Genomic DNA, 26,297 nt, shown 5'->3' on the forward strand with positions numbered 1-26,297 from the left:
GTCATGAAATTAGTTTAGGAGCATTCCCTCGTTTTCAACATTTTGGAAGAGTTTGAAGGATAGTATTAAATATTCTTTTAAATTTTGGGGAGAATTCACCCCTAATGCTTTCTGGTCCTAGATTTTTGTTTGTTGAGAGATTTTTTTTATCACTATTTCAATATCCTTAAAAGAAATCAATCTATTCAGATTTTCTTTATGATTAAGTATCTTCTATTCTGTATATTTATCCATGACTAAGTCTTAGAAGATAGTTTGTTTCTAGAAATTTATCCACTTCTTGTAGGTTGCCTAGTTTGCTGGTCTATAATTGTTTAGAGTAGTTTCTTATGATTTTTATTTTTATGGGGTCAATTGTAACTTCTTCTTTAGATGTTACATTTATAAATATATATGCACCCAGTAGAGGAGCACTAGAATAAAGAAAGCAAATATTAGGGCTGACCTAAAGGGAGAAATTGACAGCAATACTTGGGAGCTTGAAGTCTTAGCCACTGGACTACCAGGGAAGTCCTGCTTTAATATTACACTTACATCAATGGATAGATCATCCATACAGAAAAATAATAAGCAAACATCAATTTTAAACAACACATTAAACCAAATGAGCCTAATAGATTAGATATACCTATATAGAGAAAGAAAAAAGAAACATTCCATCTAAAGCAGCAGAATACACATTTTTCTCAAGTGTACCTGGGCCATTCCCATACACTTAGGTCATAAAACAAGTCTCCATAAATTTAAGGTAACTGAAATCCTGTCAAGCTTCTTCTCCAAACGACAATGTCATGAAACTAAATATCAATCATAAGAAAAAACAAAATCACCAGATTTGTGGAGATCGAACAATATGCTACTGAATAATCAATGAGCTATTAGAAATTCAAAGACACAAGCACAAAATGCATAGGCAAATGAAAACAGAAATGCAAACACAAATAAACAATCTAGTTGTATACCTAAAAAAACTAGAAAAATTAGAGCAAAAAAGCCCAAAGTTAACAGAAGAAATGAAATAATAAAGATTAGAATGGAAATAGGGGCTTCCCTGGTGGCTCAGATGGTAAAGAATCTGCCTGCAATGCAGGAGACCCAGGTTCAGTTCTTGGGTTGGTACAATCCCCTGAAGGGAATGGTTACCCATTACGCTACTGTTGCCTGGAGAATTCCATGGACAGAAGAGCCTGGCAGGCTCCAGTCCATGGGATCCCAGAGAGTTGGACACAACTGAGTGATTAATACCTTTCCTTTTTTCAGAGTGCAAATAAATGAAATAGAGTCTGAAAAGACAGTATAATAGATCAATGAAACTAAAAATAGTTCTTTGAAAAGATAAATTAAATTGAAAAAACTTTAACTAGACTAACCAAGAAAAAAAGAACTCAAGTAAAATCAGAAATGAAAGAGTAATTAAGTCTTAAATGTTCAGGATTTGGTAAGTCTCACTGAATGTATTTCAAAAGTTTTTCTGCTCACCACATGATATTTCTAAAAGTGTTGTGTTCCAAATGTTTTCAATGTTTTTATAATTGATTTTTCTAGTTAATCAGATGCACTTATAGAAAATGAATGACATTTTTCAATAGTCATTAACAACATCCTGTCAGGATCAAACCAACTTAAATTGTTCCTAGAATAATGATGATATGAAAGATCTTTATATCCTAATATGTATTCTATTACTCTTAAATTGGAGCTACTCACTCCTTCCTTGTCACCATTATTCCTAGCTTTCCTTTTAACCATAAGCATCCATATGTCTGCAATATTGAATTTGTGGAGAATTACAGGAAATTAACAAAATATAGGAATTAGGAAGGTAAAATCACTCACCTTTGGTAATCTCAATGCTAATTTGCAAATTGGCAACTGATAATTGTTTTCATTAAATATAAGAGAGTCATCCCAGTTGTGGACTACCTTTTCTTTAGGTACTTTATAAACTACAATGGCACCCTTATAATGAGGGCAGCTATAGTTTCCAAATTCATCCACTTCTTTGATTTGGAGTTCCAGTCTAGGTTTCCTTTGTAAATGAAAAATAAGCTTGTAGTCTTTCCCATAATTCTTCCCATTGCCTAAATAAAAGTAAAATGCATTTGTTACTATTAACACATACCACATTTCTAACTTAATTTTTTAAAAATTCAAATAATCATTCATTTTTTAAATGTATCTGTTGTGTGTAAATACTTCTTGTCAAAACATAACCTAGCCAAGCGGCACTAGACTGAGGTTGTGTAAATCGCTAAAAGATTCTCATCAATACTTGAGCTACGTTCTCTCTGGCTGCTTCTAGATCTTGTATCTTTGGTTCTTTTCTTTTTTTTATGCATTTGTGGGCATCATCATTGATCTGATTTTCACTTTCTGTTACATTTTGCTACGAGAAACCACTGGAAATATTTAGCTCTTTCTCTACTTAGAAAATTATTTTCACTTCTTAACAATGACATTTTTTCCTTTCATTTAACTATCCATATCACATTGCACACTATCATGACCTCACAATACACATTCTAAAGAAATAAATTCTCCTATATGGTAGCAACATGTAGCTTTTAAAATTAGAGTTGAAACTAAGATTAAAAATTCCTTAGGCATTCTAGCCACCTTTCAAATGTTCAATAGCCACATCTGTCTATAGCTACCTTATTGGAGAGTACAGATATAACAGATATTCACCATGGCAGAAATACAGTGCTATTCTGGAACTTTCAAATGTAATAGTCTCTAGATTTAATAGTTACTGAAATTTCTATTTAAACCTGGTGAATCCCCCCATACAAGGATGTAAAAGTCTTCTCAACGATCCACTGAAAATAATGGAACTTTAGTGAACATAACATTTCGCTCATGGGGGTTTTACCATGACTGTCAGGCTATTTCACCTTCTCATTGCAATAGTAAAACAAACTCTGTCACATTCCCTAAGGCAGGCGTGCATTACCCTTCACAAATTTAAAAGTAAGCTATAAAGTCGCAGTTATGTTTCTGACATAAAGATCTAGATCCAAGTTCAGCTTCTAGTATTTATTTACATGGTAATATTTACCCAGTTCTTTCACATCTGAACTTCTTGGAACCTTCACTTCCTTACCTTTAAAACAAGAGAAATAAAATGTACCTCCTAGGATTGTTCTGGGAATGAAATGAGATAACGTGTGGACAGAATGATTAGCAAAGGATTTGGCACATAATAGGAGCTCAGTAAACAAGAGCAAGACAGCAAATGAGAAGAAGCAGATGGGATTCTTACATTGTTTTGAATTTGTATTTATGACAAAAACAACCCACTTAAGTTTCTTAAATGTCAATATGAAGCTTTTATATCAGCAGCAACTTCCTGCTGTTCTGAGTCGCCTCAAAGCTGACTACTCAGAGATCTCTCTCTCTATCTACCTATCTCGATCTACCTCGCTATCTCTCTGGCGGGAAACTTCCAAACTTCCCAATGAAATAAGAGTTCTTTGAGAGATGCAGGTGACATAAATACTTTTCTCATTGTTGTGACTGCTAGAGGTCATGTTGGTGGCTTTCTAAAGCACAGTAAATCTAGAGTTAGAATAACTCCAGGTTATGGAAGGGATAGCAGTATGTTCCTTTGAACAAGTCTATGTTTTAGAGGCAACCTGGCTCCTTGAACAAAACAGATTCCTAAGACATTCTAAGATAAGCATGACCAGACAGATTTGCCTTAAAAGAATCACTCTGGTTAAAAAAAAAAAAAAACAAAAACAAAAATGGGGGGGTGGGGGAGGAAAATTATTTGGAGTCACTGAAATGCCATCTTGAAAATAATAAATTAGAATTTCTGGATCACTGGGGGAGCACCTAACAAACTCCTACTTCCATCCCTCTAGAGTACTAGCAAGAAAAATGTTGCTACTTTTGTCCCAGTAGAATATAATTTACTAAATTTCTCCTTCCATCTCATGAATGGTGCTCCCTGCCAGGTACACAATTACTCATAAGGAATAATATACATACATACATTGTATAAAGATTGAGGATGAGAAATAGTCACATTTCTATTTTGACCTAAAACTTACAGACCTTTTATTGCCAGTTAATTAAAAAAACTAAAGATCTAAAATGTAAATCTCTAAGAATCACATTTACATATGAAATAAGGATAAAATTATTGAGCATGTACTAGTAATAAATAACATTACCTTATTGTTCTATATAGAAAACATTATGTAGCTTTTTAAAGTTGGAATTTCACTGTCACTAAGATATACTACACTATATTTGGAAGACCCTTTGTCACAGTTTAAAAAAAAAAAAAAACAGAACCAAAAGAGGATAAGTAGCACAAAAAATCGCACTATTTTATTTTTTTCTCCCACTCTGTCATATTTAGAGAAGTAAAACCAAAAGTCATTCATTACATACCAAAATTATAAAAGCAATCATTAGTTGACATTTTGAGAACCTTTCTCCCTGTGCATATTATGTATATAGTTCCTAGTAGGAATAGTAGGATAGTAACTATATAGCAAAAATTTGTCATAGAAAGAACAGGATTTATTTATATTTTGTGAGTTACTAGATATTTCTTATAGCAATATATTTTCTCAATAGTGGGCTTTGGAGTATTTTTCATTGAAAACATAGGAAGTACAAAGGTAGAAATATGTGCTTTTGCTTAGAAAGGTAAGACGGGGAAGTAATAGGCTAGGGACACAGAACCAGAAGACTCATGAAAACCACTGGCTTGGGATATTTCTGTGTCCTAACACATCTCTACTAGTTACAGGAACTTTCACTGTAAGCATATTTGCTACAGACATCTTTCTCAGAGCCTTTTCCCACAAACATTTTTGCCATGTAACTCTCAGACCATGGGGCTTCCCTGGTAGCTCAGCTGGTAACGTATCCACCTGCAATGAGGAGAGCCTGGTTCAATTCCTGGGTGGGGAAGTTCCCCTGGAGAAGGGATAGGCTACCCACTCCGGTATTCTTGGGCTTCCCTGGTGGGTCAGATGGTAAAGAGTCCACCTGCAATGCAGGAGACCTGGGTTCAATCCCTGGGTTTGATGGGCTACAGTCTAAGGGGTCATGAAGAGTCGGACACGACGGAGTGACTAAGCATAGCACAGCACATGTAATATCACAGATTTAGTGATCAGGCCACAAGGCAATTTTGCTGTAAGAGATAAAATACCTGGTTAATAGGCTCATTTGACATATACAACCAAAAAACAATGACAGATGACAATGATTTACCCCATGAATTGTTGCTGTTGTTTTTTTTTTTTGAAACTCTACATTGGGGTAGAAAGAGGCTGAGACCACAGGCCTGACAGACCCAGAGTTGAACACATATTCCCCTGTGGCTTATCTGGTAAAGAATCTGCCTGAAATGTGGGAGGCCTGGGTTGGGAAGATCCCCTGGAGAAGGGAAAGGCTACCCACTCCAGTATTCTGGCCTAGAGAATACCATGGACTGTATAATGCGTGGGGTCGCAAAGAGTCAAACATGACTGAGTGACTTTCACTTTCACTTTTCCCATAGAACTTTGGAACATGTATCAATGGACATGTGATACTAAGCCAAGGACAGACAGTGTAGAAGATTTTTGCAATGTACCACAAAGCTCAGTTACAAATATGCATCCCAGTATTTGGAAACTGATACCTCTCTCAGTGATGGATGAAGTTTTAGTGATTAAGAAAAACAATGCCAAATAAATAAACAAGTAAAAATATATAAAAAACAATGAACAAAATACTTAGAGACAAGAGCTTAGGTACAACTCATGAAATAAGTTATCTGTGTGGCATTGGCATGAATCTACACACATTTTAATTGTATCTAGATATTTTATATTTCACAATAAAGTCTGTATAATTTTGTTATTCATTTCTCATGATTCATTAGGTGTGTTTGTTGCTGTTCAATCACTAAGTCATGTCTGACTCTTTGCAACCCAATGGACTGCAGCATGCCAGGTTTCCCTGTCCTTCACCATCTCCCAGAATTTTCTCAAACCCAAGCCCATTGTGTCAATGATGCCATCCAACCGTCTCATCTTCTGTCACACCCTTCTCCTGCTCTCAGTCTTTCCCAGGATCAGGGTCTTTTCCGGTGAGTCGGCCCTTCCCATCAGGTGGCCACATGCGATCTTCAGGTTTAGCATCAGTCCTTCCAATGAATATTCAGAATTGATTTCCTTAGGATCAACTGGTTTGATCTCCTTGCTGTACAAGAGAATTTCAAGAGTCTTCTCCAACGCCACAGATTGGAAGCATCAATTCTTTGGCACTCAGCCTTCTTTATGATCCAAGTCTCCCATCCATACATGAGTACTAGAAAAACCATAGCTTTGACTGTGGAACTTTTGTCAGCAAAATGATGTCTCTGCTTTTTAACTTGCTTACGAGGTTTGTCATAGCTTTCCTTCCAAGGAGAAAGTGTCTTTTAACTTCATGACTGCAGTCACTATCTGCGGTGGTTTTGGAGTCCAGGAAAATAAAGTCTGTCACTGTCTCCACTGTATCCTATTTGCCATGAAGTGATGGGACTAGATTCCACAATCTTTGTTTTTTGAATGTTGAATTTTAAGCCAGCCTTTTCACTCTCTTTCACTTTCATCGAGAAGTTCTTTAGTTCCTCTTTGTTCTCTGCCTTTGAGTGGTATCATCTGCATGTATAAGTTTGTTGATTTTTCTCCCAGCAATCTTGATTCCTTCTTGTGATTCATCCAGCCCAGCATTTCACATGATGTACTCTGCATATAAGTTAAAAAAGCAGGGTGACAATATACAGCCTTGATGTACTTCTTTCCCAATTTGGAACCAGTCCATTGTTCCCTATCCAGTTCTAACTGTTGTTTCTTGACCTGCATACAGGTTTCTCAGGAGGCAAGCAAGGTGGTCTGGTTGAGAATTTCCCACAATTTGTTGTGATCCATACAATCAAAGGCTTTAACATAGTCAATGAAGCATATTTTTTCTGGAATTTCTTGCTTTTTCTATGATCCAACACATGTTGGCAATTTGATCTCTGATTCTTCTGCCTTTTCTAAATCCAGTTTGTTCATCTGGAAGTTCTTGGTTCACGTACTGCTGAAGTCTAGCTTAGAAGATTTTGAGAATTACCTTGTTAGCATGTGAAATGAGGACCATTGTATGGTCATTTGAACATTTTTTGGTATTGCCCTTTTTTGGGATTGGAATGAAAACTGACCTTTTCCAGTCCTGTGGCCACTGCTGAGTTTTCCAAATTTGCTGATATATTATGTGCAGCACTTTAACAGCATTGTCTTTTAGGATTTGAAATAGCTCAGCTGGAATTCCATCACCTCCACTAGCTTTTAAAATTTGCTTTTAAACATCCCTTTTTTATTTTTTGTCACTATATCTTTTATGGCAAAATTGCCTTATGGTCAATAAGTTATTCAGCAAAAATGCTCACAGCAAAGAAGTCTATGGCAAATATACCAGACATGATTTCCAATATCTTTGCCTCTAAACCTCCAGCATTCTTTGCTTGGTTCATTGCAATGGCTTATTAATTGGTTTCCCCGCTGCTAACTTGCCTTACATCATCTAATTTCAACACAAATAATATCTGACCCAGATTGTGTGACAACCTTGTTGAAAATCCTTTGGAGGTCCCCATTTCACTTAGAATAAAAGGAAAAGTTCTTCAAGGCAGGAACAGTATCCACTTCATCTCTTCCAAGTCTCCTCTCCCTCCCTCTCATCCAGCCATCTCAGCCTTCTTGCTCTGCCTAGGACAGACTGTTCTGGGATAGGATTATGGCTTGTTCTCTCATCTTTGAGTCTCTGCTAAAATGGTACTTTCTCAAAAAGATCTTCTCGGATGAGTCTACTTAAAATTACAAATCTGCCACTCTCTCTGAGAATTTCTGTGTTCCTTCCCTGCTTTATTTTTCTTTAAGGAAACTTCCATCTCATTAAGCTGCACATTGTATTTACTTATTTGCTTCTTCTATGTCTCTCTGCAGTAAAATACAATGTAATAAAGGAAAGGAATCTTTGTTAAATGAATAAAAGGATGGCCATTTTAACACTCTAACACTTGTGTCTGGGAAAACTACTTCTCTAGGCCAAAGGGTGTTTGGGGAAACTTGGACACACACAAACCTCTTTAGGACATTACTTAGTGTTATGAGTGAGTTGTGCTAAGGCATCATTATGTAGAATTCTCTCTGCCCCTTTCCCAGCATTTTATGAATTTTATGAGCACTGGGGGCTTAAATGTGATACACTAGAAAGCTTAAGTGCTATATCAACAGCTGTAACCTAGAGAAAGAAAGCAGATTCTAGCTGTGTCCACAGGAATGCCAAAGGCCAATGTAAAAAGCAACACCTATATGTCTGATTTTCTCTTAGAAGTAGAAATAATCTCCACGTAGCAAGATCCTCAATCAAAAGAATCATCTATATTCCATGTAATGAATTTAGAGGGCTTCCCTGGTAGCTCCAACTGATAGCTCAGTTGGTAAAGAATCTGCCTGCAATGTAGGAGACCCCGGTTTGATTCCTGGAAAGTATCTGCTGGGAAGATCCCACTCCAGTATTCTTGGGCTTCCCTGGTGGCTCAGATGGTAAAAGAATCACCTGCAATGCAGGTGGGTCGACCTGGGTTCGACCCACCTGGGATCGACCTGGGTTCAATCCCTGGGTTGGGAAGATCCCCTGGAGAAGGGAATGACCACCCAGTCCAGTATTCTGGCCTGGAGAATTCCATGGACTATATAGTCCATGGGGTCACAAAGTCCATGGAATCAGACATGACTGAGTGTCCAACTATGTAATGAATTTAGAAATTTTTATATTTCTCAGAGAGAAGCCATCTAAATTTATTAAAGTTTTAAATACTTTTAATCACACAGTACTCTAATGTTGAGTTTATCCCCAAGGTTTTATCTTCATTCTTTGAAGAAATACTTCTTATAGCTTTTAGGTACCATTATAGGTGCTGGGAATTGAATAGTTCTCACTAATAAAAGAGACAGTCCTCTCTTGGGGAGGACTGATCATCAGAGACACTGATGTTGATCAAGCAATTAAAAAAAATAAATAGAAGATTAAATCTATGGCCATTTCCAATGAGAGTTACATAAAAATCTGAAAATGTAAAATACGAACTGACATAATCAGGAAAGGCTTCTCTGAACATGATCATTATAAATGAGATATGAAAATATAGTAGGAGATAAGTGCAGAAGCCAGTGGGGATAGGTCGAGAGATGGACCCTCCAGGCAGACAACCTCTGGCTGTTTGTATTTGAGATTCACAGAGGCTACCACAGGCCCTGATGAAAGGATGAGGTATCAATTCTGGTTGTTGTTTTTTTTTAATTTTTATTGGAGCATAATTTAAGACGTCATGTTACTTTCTGCCGTACAACAAACGGAATCAAACAGAGGTATCAGTTCTTTACTGAGGGTCTTGCTCCCCTTAGATAGTACTGGGGGCTTATATGTGATACACTAGAAAGATGGATAGAGAAAATCCAGTGAAGCTCCAGATCTGAATAAACGTCTCTAAAAAAGGCAAAACAGGAAGGATCCTGGCATCCTGCCTGGTGCATTTTCCCTGAGTGAAGAGGAGTTTTCCATTCCTATATTGAGGAACTGTGAATACACTGGCTGTCTCCAGGCACTTTTATTTTAGCATATGCTCCTCACTCCCCCTTATAGATGACGGTACACGTCCCCACTGCCTTTGAGAATCACAGTAACTCTCCCCTGTTTAGGGCAGGAGGTAAACACAGCTGCCGTCCCAAGTATTACAGGAAGTCTTTTGCATCATTAGTTTGGGTGAGACACTTCCACTTACAGAGCTTGTCCCAGGGTGGTTTCTTCTCTGGAAGCCAAGTAGGAAGGGATGTCTTTCACCCTTCCTTCCTGTCCTCCTCTCCTTTCCCTTCCCCTTTTTCTGACACTGTGTCACTTACTCCCTAGGTCCCGACAGCTGCCTCAGATGGCTGAGACAATGTCTGTAACAGTGGAAGAGATACTTTAAACTGGGACACTTTGAATCTCACTTATTTTCTGAGACACCAAAAAGGGTCAGCTGAAGCTTTAAGCCACATCGTTTTGGAAACAACAAAGAGCAAAGAGCCAGTGGAGCTTGGAGTAATTTTCAAAATTAGAAAACAGAAACCACTTAAAAATCAATGGGATCTATATTAATTTATAAATAAACAGGGAATATTACTTTAAGTCAAGTCTATAATGGGACTCCTAGAGGAGAAATCCCCACAAAACCCATTCCTGAATTTCCCCCCACAGCTGCTCCTTTACATGCACACAGTTAGATCTTACTCTACCTGAAGGAAGGGAGTTAGAAAGGGAAGGAGTCTTTTTCATGAAAACAAATGCCTGTGATGGCAGCACCCCCGAAGGTCTGGTCTTCTCTTCACTCACACAGCTGTTTTCTTTCCATGTTCTTTCTGCTTCCTTTTCTTTCTCTCTTTTTAGCTTTTCTGCCTCAGTCACGTCCTTACTTCTCCCACCTCTCCGTCGCCTCTCATAGTCATTCACCTTGTCTTCCTTGGCATATGTTCATTCATTCACTATGTATTTATTGAAAGCCCTTGAAGTGCCAGGCACTATTCTGGTCTCAGGGATGCATAGCAAGAAAGACACAGTCACTGCCCTCATGGAATCTACATTCTGGTCAAGAACATAAGTGTAGGCATGAAAAGTATAAGAACAAATAAATAATTTCAGGTTGTGGTAAGATTCAGAATAGAAACAAAAGATCACTGGATAAATGTAAAGATAAGAGGTAAGCAGGGGTGTGTCATCTGGATTTGAGGTTCATAGCAACTTTTGAACCCTTTTTGACTGTGGTGAAACTTACTGACTCCTCAGTGTAGTCTTTTAGGTATATAAAATAAAAGAAATAGAATTATAAATAAGGCAGTTATACTGAAACGTATTTCTATCTACACATCTCTTGGAAGTATACTGACCCCAGATCAGATTCTTTGTAGGACAACATAAAGAGTTTTGATATTGTTTGAAGTAGAATAGGAGGTAATTATAAAGTTTTAACTTGGGGAGTAATAAAGTATGATTTATATTTTTAAAAGATCACTATTGTTACCGTATGGAGATGCATTTTGTTTCACATGGCTGATAGTAGAAGCAAAGGAATATTTAGACAGCAACTTGCTTTCTAACAACTAACACCAGCACTAAATTTGTGTTGGAAAGATGATCTGAGCATAGTCTCAGCTAGAGCAATTATGGAGAGAAGACTATTTCCAAAAGAGTGTCACTTAGAGTAGGCCCATAAGGGAACATGTATGCCCTAAAAAGAGGAGAAGCAGACTGGAAAGAAAGATGTAAATAAATCCTTTTCTTTTTCCTACTTTTCCAAAGCCTTCCCTTAGTCCTTTGAAGACTCTTTAGTGAAGCACATTTAGTGAACTCCATCTGAAGCACATGGCTGATAGCCCCCAGTATATACAAAATAATTTCATGATACTTACTTGAAGCAAATATATTTCCAGTAAATCGTAAAAGAAGCAATTCTCCTTCTTTCACTTGGAAATGGCGAGATGGCTCTGGAGGACCACTGGAAGCTTCTGAGCGCAAGTTCCCAAGCACCTGGTATAAATCTTTAGAAGGCACTGCTAAAATGACAATTCTATGTGGGTTGTCTTTCCGGTGATAAAGTATAACACAGGCAGTGGTGCTGAACATGGCTTCCTCCAAAGACTTCACAAAGGAGACCAAATGGCTCTTGTCCACAGTGGAAGAAGAGTGAAGCACGATAAACCTGCGTGCAAGTAGAGAGGAGTGACCTGAGGGAAGACGACCAGTCTCAAAAATGTCACAAATAACTAATAACACCTCCAAAAAGCCATTATAAACCAAACCTCCTTTAAACATCAAGCATTCTAGAGACTGATTAAATTCATTAATGGAAGGAATTTGAATGAATGACTTGAATGAAACTCTTGGCAGTCAGGAAGCCAGCTTAAATCAAGCTAAATCTAAAACAGATGCCCATAAACAAAGAAATCATCTAGTTTCAGCTTAGTTCTACCTATGGCAGCATATTTTAAATTACATTTTACCTAGCATTACCAGAGAGTACTACTTCAAAAAGAGAAAGGTAATCAAGATAACCCATTTATTATCAATAGGATAAAAATATACATCATATTCAGTGGGGATTGAAATATTCATCTCATCACTGTGTGGTAAGGGTTGTTACGGTGCACCCTGAATGGGCTGAATTGTGTCACCTCCACCCACCTGCTGCATTGGAGGCCAAATCCCCAGTACCTCAGAATGTGACCATATTTGGAGGTATGTTCTCAACAGAGGTAATCAGATCAGTGTGAGGTCATTAGAGCATTGTTGTTGTTTTAGTTGTGAGGTCATGTCTGATTCTTTTGCGACCCCATGTACGTTAATCTGACAGGTTCCTCCGTTCTTGTGGTTTCCCAGGCAAGAACACTGGAGTGGGTTGCCATTTCCTTCTCCAGGGGATTTTCTTGACCCCGGGAACGAACCTATGTCTCCTGCATTGGCAGGCAGATTCTTTACCACTGAGATACCAGGGAAGCCCATTGTTCGAGTGAAAAATTAAAAATGAGAAATCTGGATGTAAGCACGCATACAAAGAGAATGCTGTGTGAACAGGAAATGAACCATATATAGGCCAAGGATAAAAGCCTGGGACAGATCCCCACAGTCCTTAGAAGGAATAAACCTTGCTAACACCTTGATTTTGGACTTCCAGCTTCCAGAAATGTAAGACAATATATTTCTGTAGGTTAGGCCACCCAGTTTGTGATACTTCATTATGGGAGCCTAGCAAGCTAACCCCTCCCCTTGGGCAGGACCACCATCACCCAGCTGTTCTCCAGAAATTGACCTACAAGACCCTCTCCCCCAGCACAGCCCCACATCCACAAAGACTAACTGATGCAAGAATGTAAAGCCAGCCTCCTTGGTACTCACATCAGGGCTCTCCTGAGGTGTCAGGCTGAGGGGAAACCTCCACTTAAGCCATAGTTTCTCCCATTTCTTCCCTTGTCCCTATCTGCTTTTCTCATTCCTCGACAGGAGTGCCCTGGGAGCCTTCTCTCAATCATCACCTGCCTTCTCATTTTAGACTCTTTATAGGGAAACTGACCCACAACAGTTATAGATGTAAGCTCTTCCTTTGTGAGATAAAGGCTGTCCTTGGACATGTATAGCCCTCTCTTTATGAGTGTCTACTTCTCATGAACCTTAAAATGTCTCAAACTCATTGTAATGAGCTGTCTGGAAAACATGGAAATGAGAAAGCAAAATGAGGACACAGAAATAACAAATTCAGTTAATACATACATAGGAGATGAGCATAATAAGAACAGTTAATTACTATCTCCATGGAATTTCAGAAATGAAGGCACTATTTTAGAACTATTTTGGAGTTAGAAGAAAGCTGTATAAATAAATCTAATCTAAGAGTGGTTTCCAACAGCACTTATTAAACTATCATGAATGAAATTACAGATCGTGTATTCATGTCAGATCTAGTTTGCATTTTAAACACACCCTAAAGGACTATTCATATTTATATCTGAGAAATAAAAAAAAAACGAATCCTACAATTCTACTTCTATAAACATCAATTACAAGCCATCAGAATAGAATATCATCAACATTTATTGTTTACTATGGCATTACCTCTCTAGATGTTCGCACAATTCAAATGATACCAAGCCACTCTGCACAGATCTCACCACCACATCATCAAGCACAAACCAACCACTCTCCCGGCTTCTGAATCCCAATAATTTCAAAGATTCGCAAGCGTTGTTCCTGGGTTTTCTTATGGAAGTGCTTTTTGTCCTATATTACGGTAGTGGGAGAGAACTTTGTAAGATTTGTGTAGCATAAATCACATTTAATTCATTCTTTTATTAAGTGGACAATCCAGTCACAGTTCTTTAAGTACATGCTGTGTGCCAGTCGCTACACCATGCACCAGGAGCACAAAGGTAAGAAATATTTTGCCCTCACTCAACAGAAGCTCACAGTATTAATCACAGGGCAAGGTGACCTGTGTAGTAATGGAGAGAATGTATGAGACGGTTTAACAGCAGAAGGAGAGCTTGCGAAGTGGCAATGCTAATATTCAAGGTGAGCTTTGGAGAATGGGAAGCATTTTGCTCCTAGCGAAAGAGTTAAGGGAATATCCCAAGACAGTAAACTCACTGACATAAACCGATACTTTAGGATAGCCGAGACTCATGATATAGCAACCATAAGTTCTGGAGCAATGCTACCTACTTCCAAATTCTGGATGGCTCTGCCTTGACCTCCCTATATCTCAGTCTTCTCATCTGCAATATGAGTGTAATAATACTATCAACCTTGTAGGATTAAATGAGGAACAGTTTGTAAAGCAGATAAAATTGTATAAGCATAAATGGTATTGATATTCTCATCCTAATTCCTACAGCAGGCGTGGCCAATTAGCTTTCTTTTACAGTTCTCCTTCTTGCTAACCTGCCCCACCTTAGAGCCTTAAAAGAGGCAGTTGTATGTATTGTGTGATACTTTCCCCCAACCAGAGCTGATTTCAGTAACAGTGGATCAGTTTCCAACACCCAGCCAATTTGATTCCTGTCTTTGAAATTTAACTAATAAAGAGGCCCAGAGATTGTATAATAACTTTTTGCCCTTTGGTTATAGTGCCCTGGGCTATGAAAATGAGTAAGCAGAGAAATTATTAAGAAAGAAACGCCAGAGCAGATATGAAGAGAGAAAAGGAAAACCAATAAACAAAAAAACAAGATCAAGTAGTGTAGGCTTAGAGATGGAGAAAGCAGAGATTAACTATTGAAGCCATACAACAAGTTCTTCTTTCCTTAAATTTGCTGAAATAGATACCCATTCCTCACAGTTAAAGAAAGAAAATTCCTTGATACTGAATATCTTGCTGGAAAAAGAAAACCAAAACCTGATCTAATGATGCTGCATCCTATAAGAGGATAGAACAACTCTAGCTAGGTACTTTAGAATGAAGACAGGGAGGCTTTCCTGGTGGCTCAGTGGTAAAGAAGCTACCTGCCAATGCAGGAGATCTGGGAAGATACTGTACACAGTGGAGCAACTAAATCCAAGGGCCGCAATTATTGAGCCTGTACCCTAGAGCCCAGGAGCCGCAACTACTGAACCTACTTGCAGCAACTGCTGAAGCCCGTGTGCCCTAGAGCCTGTGTCCCGCAGCAAGAGAAGCCTGCACACCCCAACTAGAGAGTAGCTCCAGCTAACCACAACTAGATAAATAGCCTACCAGCAACAAGGACCCAGCACAGCCAAAAATAAACAGGTGAAACTACATTTAAAAAATTAAAGGAATGAAGACACGGACTTCCCTGTAGGTCTAGTGGTTAAGACTCCTCGCTTCCATGGCAAGGGATGTGGATTTGATCCCTGGTCAGGAAACTAAGATCCCACATGCTGTACTATGGGGCCAAAAGAGTTAAAACAAAAAAAAAGAAAGAAGAAAAGAAAACAAAAAAAGAATGAAGATGTAAATGTGAATCGCACATCTTCATTTGTGAATAGAATTAGTTATGTGTTTAAAACCACTTTAGTTTCACAGGTTGAGCTATTTTATGAACCATAAATGAGGAACTGAACTATGTTTAAAATGTCTACCCTTAAAAATTTAGACTATGTTGATCAACCCAGATTAAAATCAAGAGGATAGGGGAAAATATGTTTTTAGCTTTTGGCTTATAACCACAAATGTAAATTTTAAACACTTGGAAGTTAATGATCTATTAACACAGGAAGATATACTCATACTGAATCCAGAATTTTGGTCATTTACTATAAATTGACTTAATTATGTGTAATATTCATTCTTTCTGATAAAAAACTACTTTTACTATTACCCTGCTAATAGCCTAAGTTTTCTGTGAAAATCTACATGTTATCAACTGTGGTGGGGTTGACCCTACCCCCAGGTCTAGATGGGTGTTTGATTTGAGCCATATAGTACATTTGGCATTCATCAGTGCTATTTGCCAAAACACCCGATTTCTGCACATTCTGAGCACATGATAGACTTGTACTTCCTTGTCACCTATGGTTGAGTGGGGCTATGTGACCAGTTCTGGTTAATGAATATTGAGAAATGTCATTTTGTCATTTTCAGGATAAGAATTAAACTGCTAGTGTGAGTGTATCTGAAGCTCTTCTTTCTGCTATCATGACAGCAACAAAACAATGAGTGCCCTTCAGCTTAAGTCTGGGAGAGAGACGGCCAAGAGGCAGCCTGTCTTCAGTGAATCAGGGTTTTGTTATCATGTCATAAACTGGGCGAGCCTACCTTGGATAGCACATCTTCCTTTTGGTTTCAGTGATCTGTTTAGGGATGAGTTTGTGACAGATTTGGAGAAAGAATAAGACCCAGGACTTTTACGTACAGTCATGGGGAAAGGAAGATTCTTCTTTTCTACTGAACTTGGAGTTTTGGAGATGTGGAAATATTGCCAGCATGAGGAATATGCCAAAGAATGGAACCGGCACAGAGAAAGGCAGAAAGGGAAGAAATACATAAAAATAATATTTTAATATTATTCTTTATGGCTCAAGTGAAATATTAAAATAAAAGTATCCCTAGATTTGTAATTTACATGGACTAAAGGATTCCCTGTTTCTTAAGCACTTTGAGTTTGTTTTTCTTTCACTTAAAATTTAAAAAGTCCTTAATGATATTAAGATCAAATTTAGACTATTTTTTTTCCATTGAGATATAATATACATATAACTTTATGTGAGTTTGACATGTACAATGTGATGATTTGATACTTGTATATATTGACAATTATTGCCACAATTAGGTTAGTTAGTACATCAATCACTTAAAATTTAGTCTTTAATATGATAATAGACACAACTTGTATTGAAATTAAATAATTTGATGGCATCTTTATTTATCCCAGATGTTCTTAACAACTCTGCAATTAAACTGTTTGTTTTATACATACCTTTAGCAAACTTTGACAGGTGATATTACCTGGCAGTGAATAGCCCTTGATCAGACTCCACAGAAGATGAGATTTTTATATACTAATAGTTCCATAAAACATAATCAACCTTTATTAAATCAATTTGTTTATTCAAGAACAGTTGACTTTGCTGTTTCTTGAGTTCAAGACTCTTTCCATGTCCAAAATTCCAGGCATTGAGGGAATTATGTTTGGCCCATTTGGGGTCAAATATTCAATTATACTGAACACTGAAGAAATGGAAACTTCTATGAACTCCACATGGATGGAAAAGACAATTTCTAGAATTTCTGGTATAATTACTTAAAAATAAAATAGAAGGATACACAAACCAGCACATGTCCACCCTAGGCCACCTTTTTCAAGTCTTACAGTGTACTGATAGCATAATTCCCAGACACATGCCTTAGTGCCACACAATTAAAGACTCTTCCCCAAGATAAAAAAGATCTGTTCCAAAGTACCTCAATATTTTGTCTCTGCAAATAGACAATACAGGGGACTTTTCAAGGATAATTTCTTTTCTTGTTTATTAGACTATATTTTTTGTGCAGTTTTAGATTCACAGTAAAAAGGAGAGAAAGGTACAGAGATTTCCCATATATCACCTACTCCCACAAGTGCATAACTTCTTCCATTTATCCTCATTCCCCATTCCCCACCAGAGGGGTATGTTTACGATAATTGATGAACTTGCATTGGCATAGCGTAGCCACCCAAAGTCCATAATTTCATTAGGGTTCACTCTCTGTGTTGCACTGAATGGTTCACAACTAAACAATCTGGCAGTTAGAAAGTGAAAGTGAAAGTCGTTCAGTCTGTCCGACTCTTTGTGACCCCGTAGACTATACAGTCCATGAAATTCTCCAGGCCAGAATACTGGAGTGAGTAACCTTTCCCTTCTCCAGCGGATCTTCCCAACCCAGGGATCGAACCTCGGTCTCCCACATCACAGGCGGGTTCTTTACCAGCTGAGCCACCAAGGAAGCCCAAAAATATTGGAGTGGATAGCCTATCCCTTCTCCAGCAGACCTTCTCAACTGAAGAATTGAACCAGGGTCTCCTGAATTACAAGCTAATTCTTTACCAGCTAAGCTATCAGGGAAGCCCTAAGTGCTTCAAAGGAGAGGAATGTTCTGACAGTGAACATGCCCAGGAGTCTCCCTTAGACTTGAGGCATCCAATTCTAATTTCTCCTACAGGAACCCTAGAAATGGAAATGGCAACCCACTCCATTATTTTTGCCTGGAGAATTTCATGGACAGAGGAGCCTGGTGGGCTACAGTCCATGAGATCAAAAGAATGGGACACGACTGAGTGACTAACACTTCAATTGATTTGGACAAATACGTATCGACACATATCCATCATTACAGAGTATTTTGACCAACCTAAAAATTCTCTGTACTGTGCCTGTTCATCTATCTCCAATGCCAAATTCCTATAACCATAATATTTTTACTGTCTTCATGGTTTTGCTATTTCCAGAATGCCATACAATGTGTATCAAACAGTAGGTAGCCTTTTCAGATTGGCTTCTTCCACTTAGCAGTATGCCTTTAAGGTGCTTCCATGTCTTTCTGTGGCTTGTTAGCTCATTTATTTTTGGTGCTGAATAATATTCTATTGTGTGGGTGTTATTTATTCATTCACCTGCTGAAGAACATCTTGCTTGCTACCAAGTTTTGATAGATAAGAATAAAGCTGCTATAACATCTGTGTGCATACATTTTTAACTCCTTTGGGGGAAATACCAAGGACTGCTATTGCTGGATCGTATGGTGGAATTATATTTAGTTTTGTAAGAAATCAACAAACTATCTTCTAAAGTGTACCGTTTTGCGTTCCCACAAGCAACAAATGAGAATTCCTGTTTTGCCCCATCTTCACCAGCATTTGAAGTTGTCAATGGCCTGGATTTTGGTCATTCCAATAGGTATGTAGTGATATCTTTGAATCTCACTTATGACATATGATATGGATCATCTTTTCAAATTCTTATTTGCCAACTGTACATTGTCTTTGGTGAGGTATCTATTAAAGTTTTTGGCCTATTTTTGAATCAGGTCTTTGTTTTCTTATTGTTGGGTTTTAGGACTTATTTACAAATTTTGGATAACAGTCCTTTATCAGATGTACCTTTTGCAAATATTTTCTCCCAGTTTGTGGCTCATCTTCTTATTCACTTGGCATTTTTTGCCCAGTGTAGAAGTTTCTAATTTTATGAGGTCCAACAATATCAATTATTTCTTTCATGGACTATACCTTTGATGTTTTATCTAAAAAGTCATTGCCTTACACTAGATCATTTAGATTTTCACCTGTGTTATCTTCTAGGAGTTTTGTATGCCTTTGTGTTTCACATTTATGTTTATATGCTACTATTTTGGATTAATTTTGTAGAGTATAATATTTGTGTCTAGATTCATTCTTTTTGCATGTAGATGTTCACTTGTTCCAACTCCATGTGTTGAAGAGACTGACTTCATTGTATTGCCTTTTTTCCTTCGTCAAAGATCAGTTGGTTGTATTTCGTGGGTTCTCTATTCTGTTCTATTGATCTTTGTGTCCATTCTTAGCTGGTCACTACCACACTGTCTTGATCACTGTAGCTTTATAGTTCACCTTGAAGTCAGGAAGGGTCAGTCCTCCAATGTTGATCTTCCTTCATACAGTAAGTCCCTTATATATGAATGAGTTCTGTTCTGAGAGCGAGTTTATAAGTCCACTTTGTTCCTAAGTCCAACAAAGTTAGCCTAGGTACCCAACTAACACAATTAGCTATATAGTATTATGCTGTAATAGGTTTAATATATTTTTCACATGAATAATATATAAAAAACAAACACAAAAAATAAAGGAATCATTTTAAATCGTGCAGTACCTTGAAAAGTACTGTAGTAGATTACAATAGCTGGCACACAGGGGTTGATATCTAGTAAAGAAGCAAAAAGAGTTACTGGCTGGAAGAATGAGAAAAGGTGGGAGGTGTTAGAGCTGAAAGATCATCAGCAATAGGAGACGGAGGGCAAGCTGCAATTCCACTCACGCCTGGCATTGATGACACAGGTCTGGTTTCTTGCTGGATTCAATTCTATCTACCCTCTTAAAAAAAAAATAAATCCAGTGATGTCTGGGTAGTAGCTCTTTTTTTCCTTGTCATAGATGACAGGGTAGCTTTGGATTGCATTCTGCAATGGCTGCTGCAACCTTCATGTACCATTCTACATCTGGGTCCTGTCCCTCAAGAACAAACAGCACCTCCTCAAATAAAGAAAACCTCCTTGCCATTTCCTCTGTCATGAATCCCTTTGGTTTTTCAGTTCCTCCTTCTTCCTTTTGTTTCTCTTGGTTCTTTCTCTGTTGCACATTTGCTGTCTCATCCACATTAAAAACCTGCCTAGGTAAATGAAAGCATTAGCTGCTCAGTGGTGTCCAACTCTTGGCGGCTTCATGGACTGTAGCCCACCAGGCTTCTCTGTTCATGGGGTTCTCCAAGCAAAAATATTGGAGCAGGTTCCCATTTCCTTCTCCAGGGGATCTTCCTAACTCAGCGATTGAACCCAGGTCTCCTGAATTGTGGGCAGATTCTTTACCATCTGAGCCGCCAGGGAAGCCTAAGTAAATACTTGCTTTCATCAATAATTCCCAAAGTATTTCAGGAAACTCCCAGCCAGTTTAACTCCCACTTAAACTAAGTGGGATTGATGCTGATCCAGATGCTGCTAGTGGTAAAGAACTCACCTGCTGATGCAGGAGACGTAAGAAACGCTGGTTTGATTCCTGGGTCAGGAAAACCCCCTGGATTAGGGCATGACAACCCACTCCAGGATTCTTGCCTGGAGAATTCCAAGGACAGAGGAGCCTGGCAGGCTACAGTCTGTAGGGTCACAAAGAGTCAGACATGACTGAAGCAACTTAGCAGGCATGCCTCCACACACTGAGCAGTTTCTCCATCTCCTCCATCACTTTTCCATGCTTCTTAAATGTTATTGCCAACATCATCGACATCATCAGCACAGCAGACTTCACATGCTCTATAATCTTCACAAGTCTTTTTTCTTTAGAATCACACCAGAACAATTCATGTTATAAGAACAAGAGATGTTTATCATCTTTTGACCTCACTCCACTCTCTCAATTATTTTCACTTTTGTTTCCATCATTATCTCTTGGCACTTCTTAGCAGTACCTACTGTATCACCACTGCTTTTACTCTTTTTTCCATACATCCTGGACTTGAAATAAAGATACTGCACTACTGTGTACTCCATAGAACAATAAAGTACACAACATCACTGCCACGTGTAGAGAAGGCATGCACATGATGAAGTACGCCAGACACGTGAGCTAACTTACATGATTGGACATACAGACACACGTTCACATCTTTCAAAGTTCACAACTTGCATGTTTGTATGTAGGAGACTTACTGTATACTGTTGGCCAGTCTGAGTGATATTAAATTCTTACTCACTTGACTTTCCAATCCACATACCAAAGCTATATAGTATTTAGGAATAAGCCTAATAAAATGTATATAGTACATGTGTGGAGACTTTGGCAATGCTTCATTGAAAGACATTGGAAAGCAACACAAATTGAAGCATATATTACAGGTAATAGATTTAAGGACACAATATACTAAAGATGTCATTTTTCTCCCAGCTGACCCATATGTCAGAGGCAATTACTAACAAAACCCCAACAGTTTGTTCTTGTGGACCTTAGCAAACTGATTCTATTTTATATGAGTGGGAAAGTTTCAAGGAAAACAAACAAACAAAAATTTGTCTGGATAAGAATGATATGATATGGCTTACCTATCAGGGATCAACTTGTTATAAAGCCTTAAAAGTTATGACTGTTAGCTTAGCTCAAAACTATATAACAAGACTGACCAGTGGAACAGTTCAGAAGAAAATCCGTTATATGACAGAGGAAGCTTCACAGATCGTTAGGGAAAGAAATAACCATTCAATAAATCATGCTGCCTATCCACATAAAAACAGTATATGAATTCCTACCTCACATTGTATGTAAAAGTCAATTTCAGATGGATTGAAGACTTACATGAAATCCAAACTTTTAAAATTATAAGATAATAAAGAAGAACATTTTTATAATTTAGGAAATAGAAGTATTTTAGGACTGGGACAAAAAACACTGATAATAAAAGAAATACGATAAATTAGTCACATAAATATAAAAATACAGGCCACAAATTGACAAAGGTTTAGCACTTAGACCATTAAAAAAATCCTACAAATAAATGTAAAAAGTTCAAAAATGAGCAAGAAATTACCTGACATATAAGTTACCTAACATGTAAGTTACCATACAGTTACCTGATATATAAGAAAACACAAATATCTAACAAAAGCCATTATGAAAGATGTCACCTTCATTTTAATCAGAGAACTTCAGATGAAAGCCACAAAAGTCCATTTTACAACTATTAGATTTTCAGATTACAAAATCTGACAATATGCAAGGCTAAAAAATATAAAAGTCAATACTGGGAGGGTGAAATTTAGTTCTACCAGTTTGTAAAACCTGTAAAATTGTACATGTGCATATGCTATGCCCAGCAATAAGACTGGTGGGTACTCTGAAGAAGTGCTTACACAAATATACTTTGAGTGAAGAATAATCATAATTGTAATATCCGTGTTAGCAAGAATTGAAACTACCCGAATGTCCCCCAATAAGAACACTGATACTTGAAATACGAAGCTATTCAATAGAATATTATACAGAAATGAGAACAGACTTTATACAATTATAAATGGAACAGCAAGACCATAAGACTATATGCCGAAGGGTAGCATTTTTACAAATGGCATGCACAGACAAAGCCAAACAAGACATTATATATGGATGAATAAAAATATATTGATGAAAGTAAAAAAATTAAAAGCAAAGGAATGAGCCAAAATTTTCAAATAGTGGTTAACTTTGGTGAAAAATGAAGAGTAATTAGGGTAAGGTAAGTGATAGGATGGGAAGAGGCAAGTAAGGAGATGTAATTGTATTGATGATATATAATTTCTTAAGTTATGTGATAGTTTTACCAGTTTCTCCATTTTATTATTTTTTATGACATGTATATTATACAAATATTCTTGTATATGACACATATATTTTGATAACGTGATCTTAAAACCAATAGCATTTTGTAGAAATGGCATTTTTCATGCAAAAAAAACCCAATTTCCCATCTAATTCTCTAAAATATTTCTTGTGTAATATGGAATAAGCTTCTATTCAGTAAGTTAATTTCTTCTTTCATTACTATCAAGAAATCTTTTCTGGCTTATAATTAAATAACTGTCATGTTTTGCCCAGAAATCATTCACACATGAAGGAATGTACTACAACAAAGACTTTTTATTCTTTATATTCAAACTACATTTTGACATCAAATCATTTTATCTTTTTTATATTCTGAGGCATGGATTGCTTCATTGTGTTTCTACTTCCACAGAAAATGTTCAGCTAACTTTTACTCTTTGATATAAGAATGTTAAATAAATAGTTCATATAGGTTTTTATTTAATTGTTTTATGCTCCTCTGGATAGGGAAAATGCATCTCCCATGTCTAGCACTAAATAGCAGCAGAGCATATCAAATTTATCAATTTAGTATTGTCAGAAAGTCCAGAAAATTAATGGCATGATTTATTTTTCCACAAATTTACTCATTAATTTATTTAATTCACCTAATTCAACATAGCACCAACTATGCTATAATTATGCTGAGCGATTATAAATGGAAAAGAGAATTTAATAACACTATGGTGTGATTTAAGATATACAAAAGAATAGGACTAGCCCTAAGAGAGGAGCAGTCAATCCCTTCTGGAGATCATAGACTGTCTTGACATAAGGAGAAAGCTGAGCTTCAACTTATAGAACAAATGAAAGTTCTTCAGCTAAACATGGTAGAAAAAGCAGAGAGACCATGTACTAAGGCAAAGAAATGGAGAAGAAAAAAGAAATTTGGCCGGTAATTCTGAATTGATGACAAATGGCAATCTTAGAACGCCAGACAAAATCACACACACACACACAGAAACACACAAGTTAGACAAACTCTGAAGCTGGAAAGAAAATCCCCTAGCTCTGGGGGAATAAAAATCTCAAAAAGCTAGAATTCGTTTTCCTCCCTAGGAAACACAAGGGACTGATTCCATGAGTCAGCCTGCCCAGTCCCACTAGTCATGCACACACACCAGGTGTGTGGGGTCTGGAGTCTAACACGCACTCAGGCACATTACATACAGCCTCCAGCTGTCAGCTAGATCTAACTCAGCCATAAACCTGGAATCCCCAGAAGGACAGTACTGGCCTTGAAATGAGAAACAACAAAATCAACCAAAACCCCTTTGAACACTGACTCAAGAAAGCAACAGAGAAGCAGGCAAAAGCTTCTCTGGGTGGAAAGGAAGGGAGAGGAATGGCTGATCTGATCAAAAATTATAATCAATACTTGGAAATAAACTTCTAAGGCTAAAATTCATAGAGTAGAATTAGTATGAAAGAGAATTTGCTAGTTTACACCATGTCAATAGCTATCATAGTTAATATCATGCTCATAGGTAAAATAATCTGAATGAGACTTAAAATGGAAGTGTTTACAATGATTAAAGGAATAAAAGAAGAAATAGTAAGCATAATGGAAAAACAGAGAACCTCAGAAAAGATATTTTTTTAAGATTTTAAAATATAGCAATTGCCTTTTAGAAAAGAGAATTATAATTATTAAAGTGAACAGCTGAAACAATTGGCAGTAAAATTGGTAAAATAAATGATAAATCTAAGGAAATCTCCACAAATGTAACATGTAAAACATTAAAAATATTTAAGATTAACGTGGACATTCATATAAATTATGTTTAACCTATTTATGTTTACTTAATATAAATGATTTTATTTATATATTTTCTCTTTAATTTCACCATGCTGTTTTCTTGTTTTCTTCCTGTTACCACTTTGCCATATGAATTTTTACTTTTCTTTTGCTTTTATATTATTTATATTCAATTCTAGATTTTTGAAAATGAGTTACTGTCCTATTCTTGATCTGTTAAATTTTATTTTATCTTCAACTCATTAATCTTATCTATTTATTTATTTTGCTAAGAACTAGTGAGTAATACATTCTGTGAGCATTTGTATTTAAAAAAAAAAAACAAACAAACTTGCTTGTTAGGTGAAAACCCTAATTCCACATCTTCCCTTCAAATCTCTGAAGGCTTTAGTCCATTTATCCTTGATATTTCATGCTACACAGAGTGAGCCTGGGGCTAGACTGATTTTATTCCTTTTTACTTAATCTATTTCTGCTGAATGAATGCTTATGGAATTACATTTTATTTAAAAATACATTCCAATTTCTTATGTTATGTCTAAAGTATAGATTTATTTTTTTCATAAATTTTGAAATCAACACTTTCTAACTCAAGGTTTTAGTCAACATCAGAAAATTACATTTCTGTGCCTTTGATTATTACTTCTTTCATGGTTGTTTTGGTCTCTTTCTCAATGGTACTTAAAATTCTTAAGTTATATCACTTTAGATGAGTCCTTATCATATCTTGGTGACTTTTCATCTCAGTTTCTTATCTTTGTATCTCACCCTGTTGTTCTTTATTCTTTTCCGCTCCATACTGATGGTTATTTCTATATTTTTTGGTTGTTGTTATTTTTGTTCTTCTTTGAAGTCTTGGTGTTTATTGGTATTATTTTTTTTCCCTTACAACATCATGGAGGAGTTGGGTATTTTCTTATCTTCGAATGGACATCTGTCCACCCATGTTCAATTTGGTTGCCATTTGAATCTTTCATAGATCTAGAGAGCAAAATTTCTAAGCCAATTTTCAGTGTCTAGTCATTTTTGCTGAGTATAATTTCTCTGAACAAAGGTGTAACCTTCTCCTATCGGTATTGACTAGATTTCCAGTACTTCAAGTCAATGAAGTATATGAAAACGTGCCACCCCCAGTATGCATATCTTTAAGAGATTTTATTGCCTCTACTATTATCCCTATATTTTGGCAATTTCATTTTTGACAGTGCAATACACTGCCTTCAATTTCTCTCTACATTCTGTCCTGTTGTTTCTGAGGAATGCGGAAATACAGCAAGGGAGAGGCAGAAGAAACATTGACCTAGTCACTTGCACAAATGATATTTGTGTATGGCAGGGATACATTTTTATTCTCACTGGTGTATATAGACTATGAATAAGATCAACCATTGGGAACAGGA

At 37.0% G+C, this 26,297-nt stretch overlaps 1 protein-coding gene across 1 annotated transcript in view; it reads right to left on the reverse strand.

Annotated features, from left to right (window-relative positions):
• The window catches only part of DTHD1 (death domain containing 1), a 76,932-nt gene that overhangs the window by 36,601 nt on the left and 14,034 nt on the right, over positions 1-26,297 (reverse strand). Inside the window, exons 6-8 of the mRNA XM_043438612.1 lie at positions 13,684-13,848; positions 11,487-11,776; positions 1,837-2,081 (exon numbers count right to left, since the gene is read on the reverse strand). Of these exons, the coding sequence (XP_043294547.1) occupies positions 1,837-2,081; positions 11,487-11,776; positions 13,684-13,848 (700 nt within the window). The remainder of the gene's footprint in view (positions 1-1,836; positions 2,082-11,486; positions 11,777-13,683; positions 13,849-26,297) is intronic.

The sequence above is a fragment of the Cervus canadensis genome, chromosome 19, assembly GCF_019320065.1.
Source record: "Cervus canadensis isolate Bull #8, Minnesota chromosome 19, ASM1932006v1, whole genome shotgun sequence".
In the NCBI taxonomy this organism is placed as follows: domain Eukaryota; kingdom Metazoa; phylum Chordata; class Mammalia; order Artiodactyla; family Cervidae; genus Cervus; species Cervus canadensis.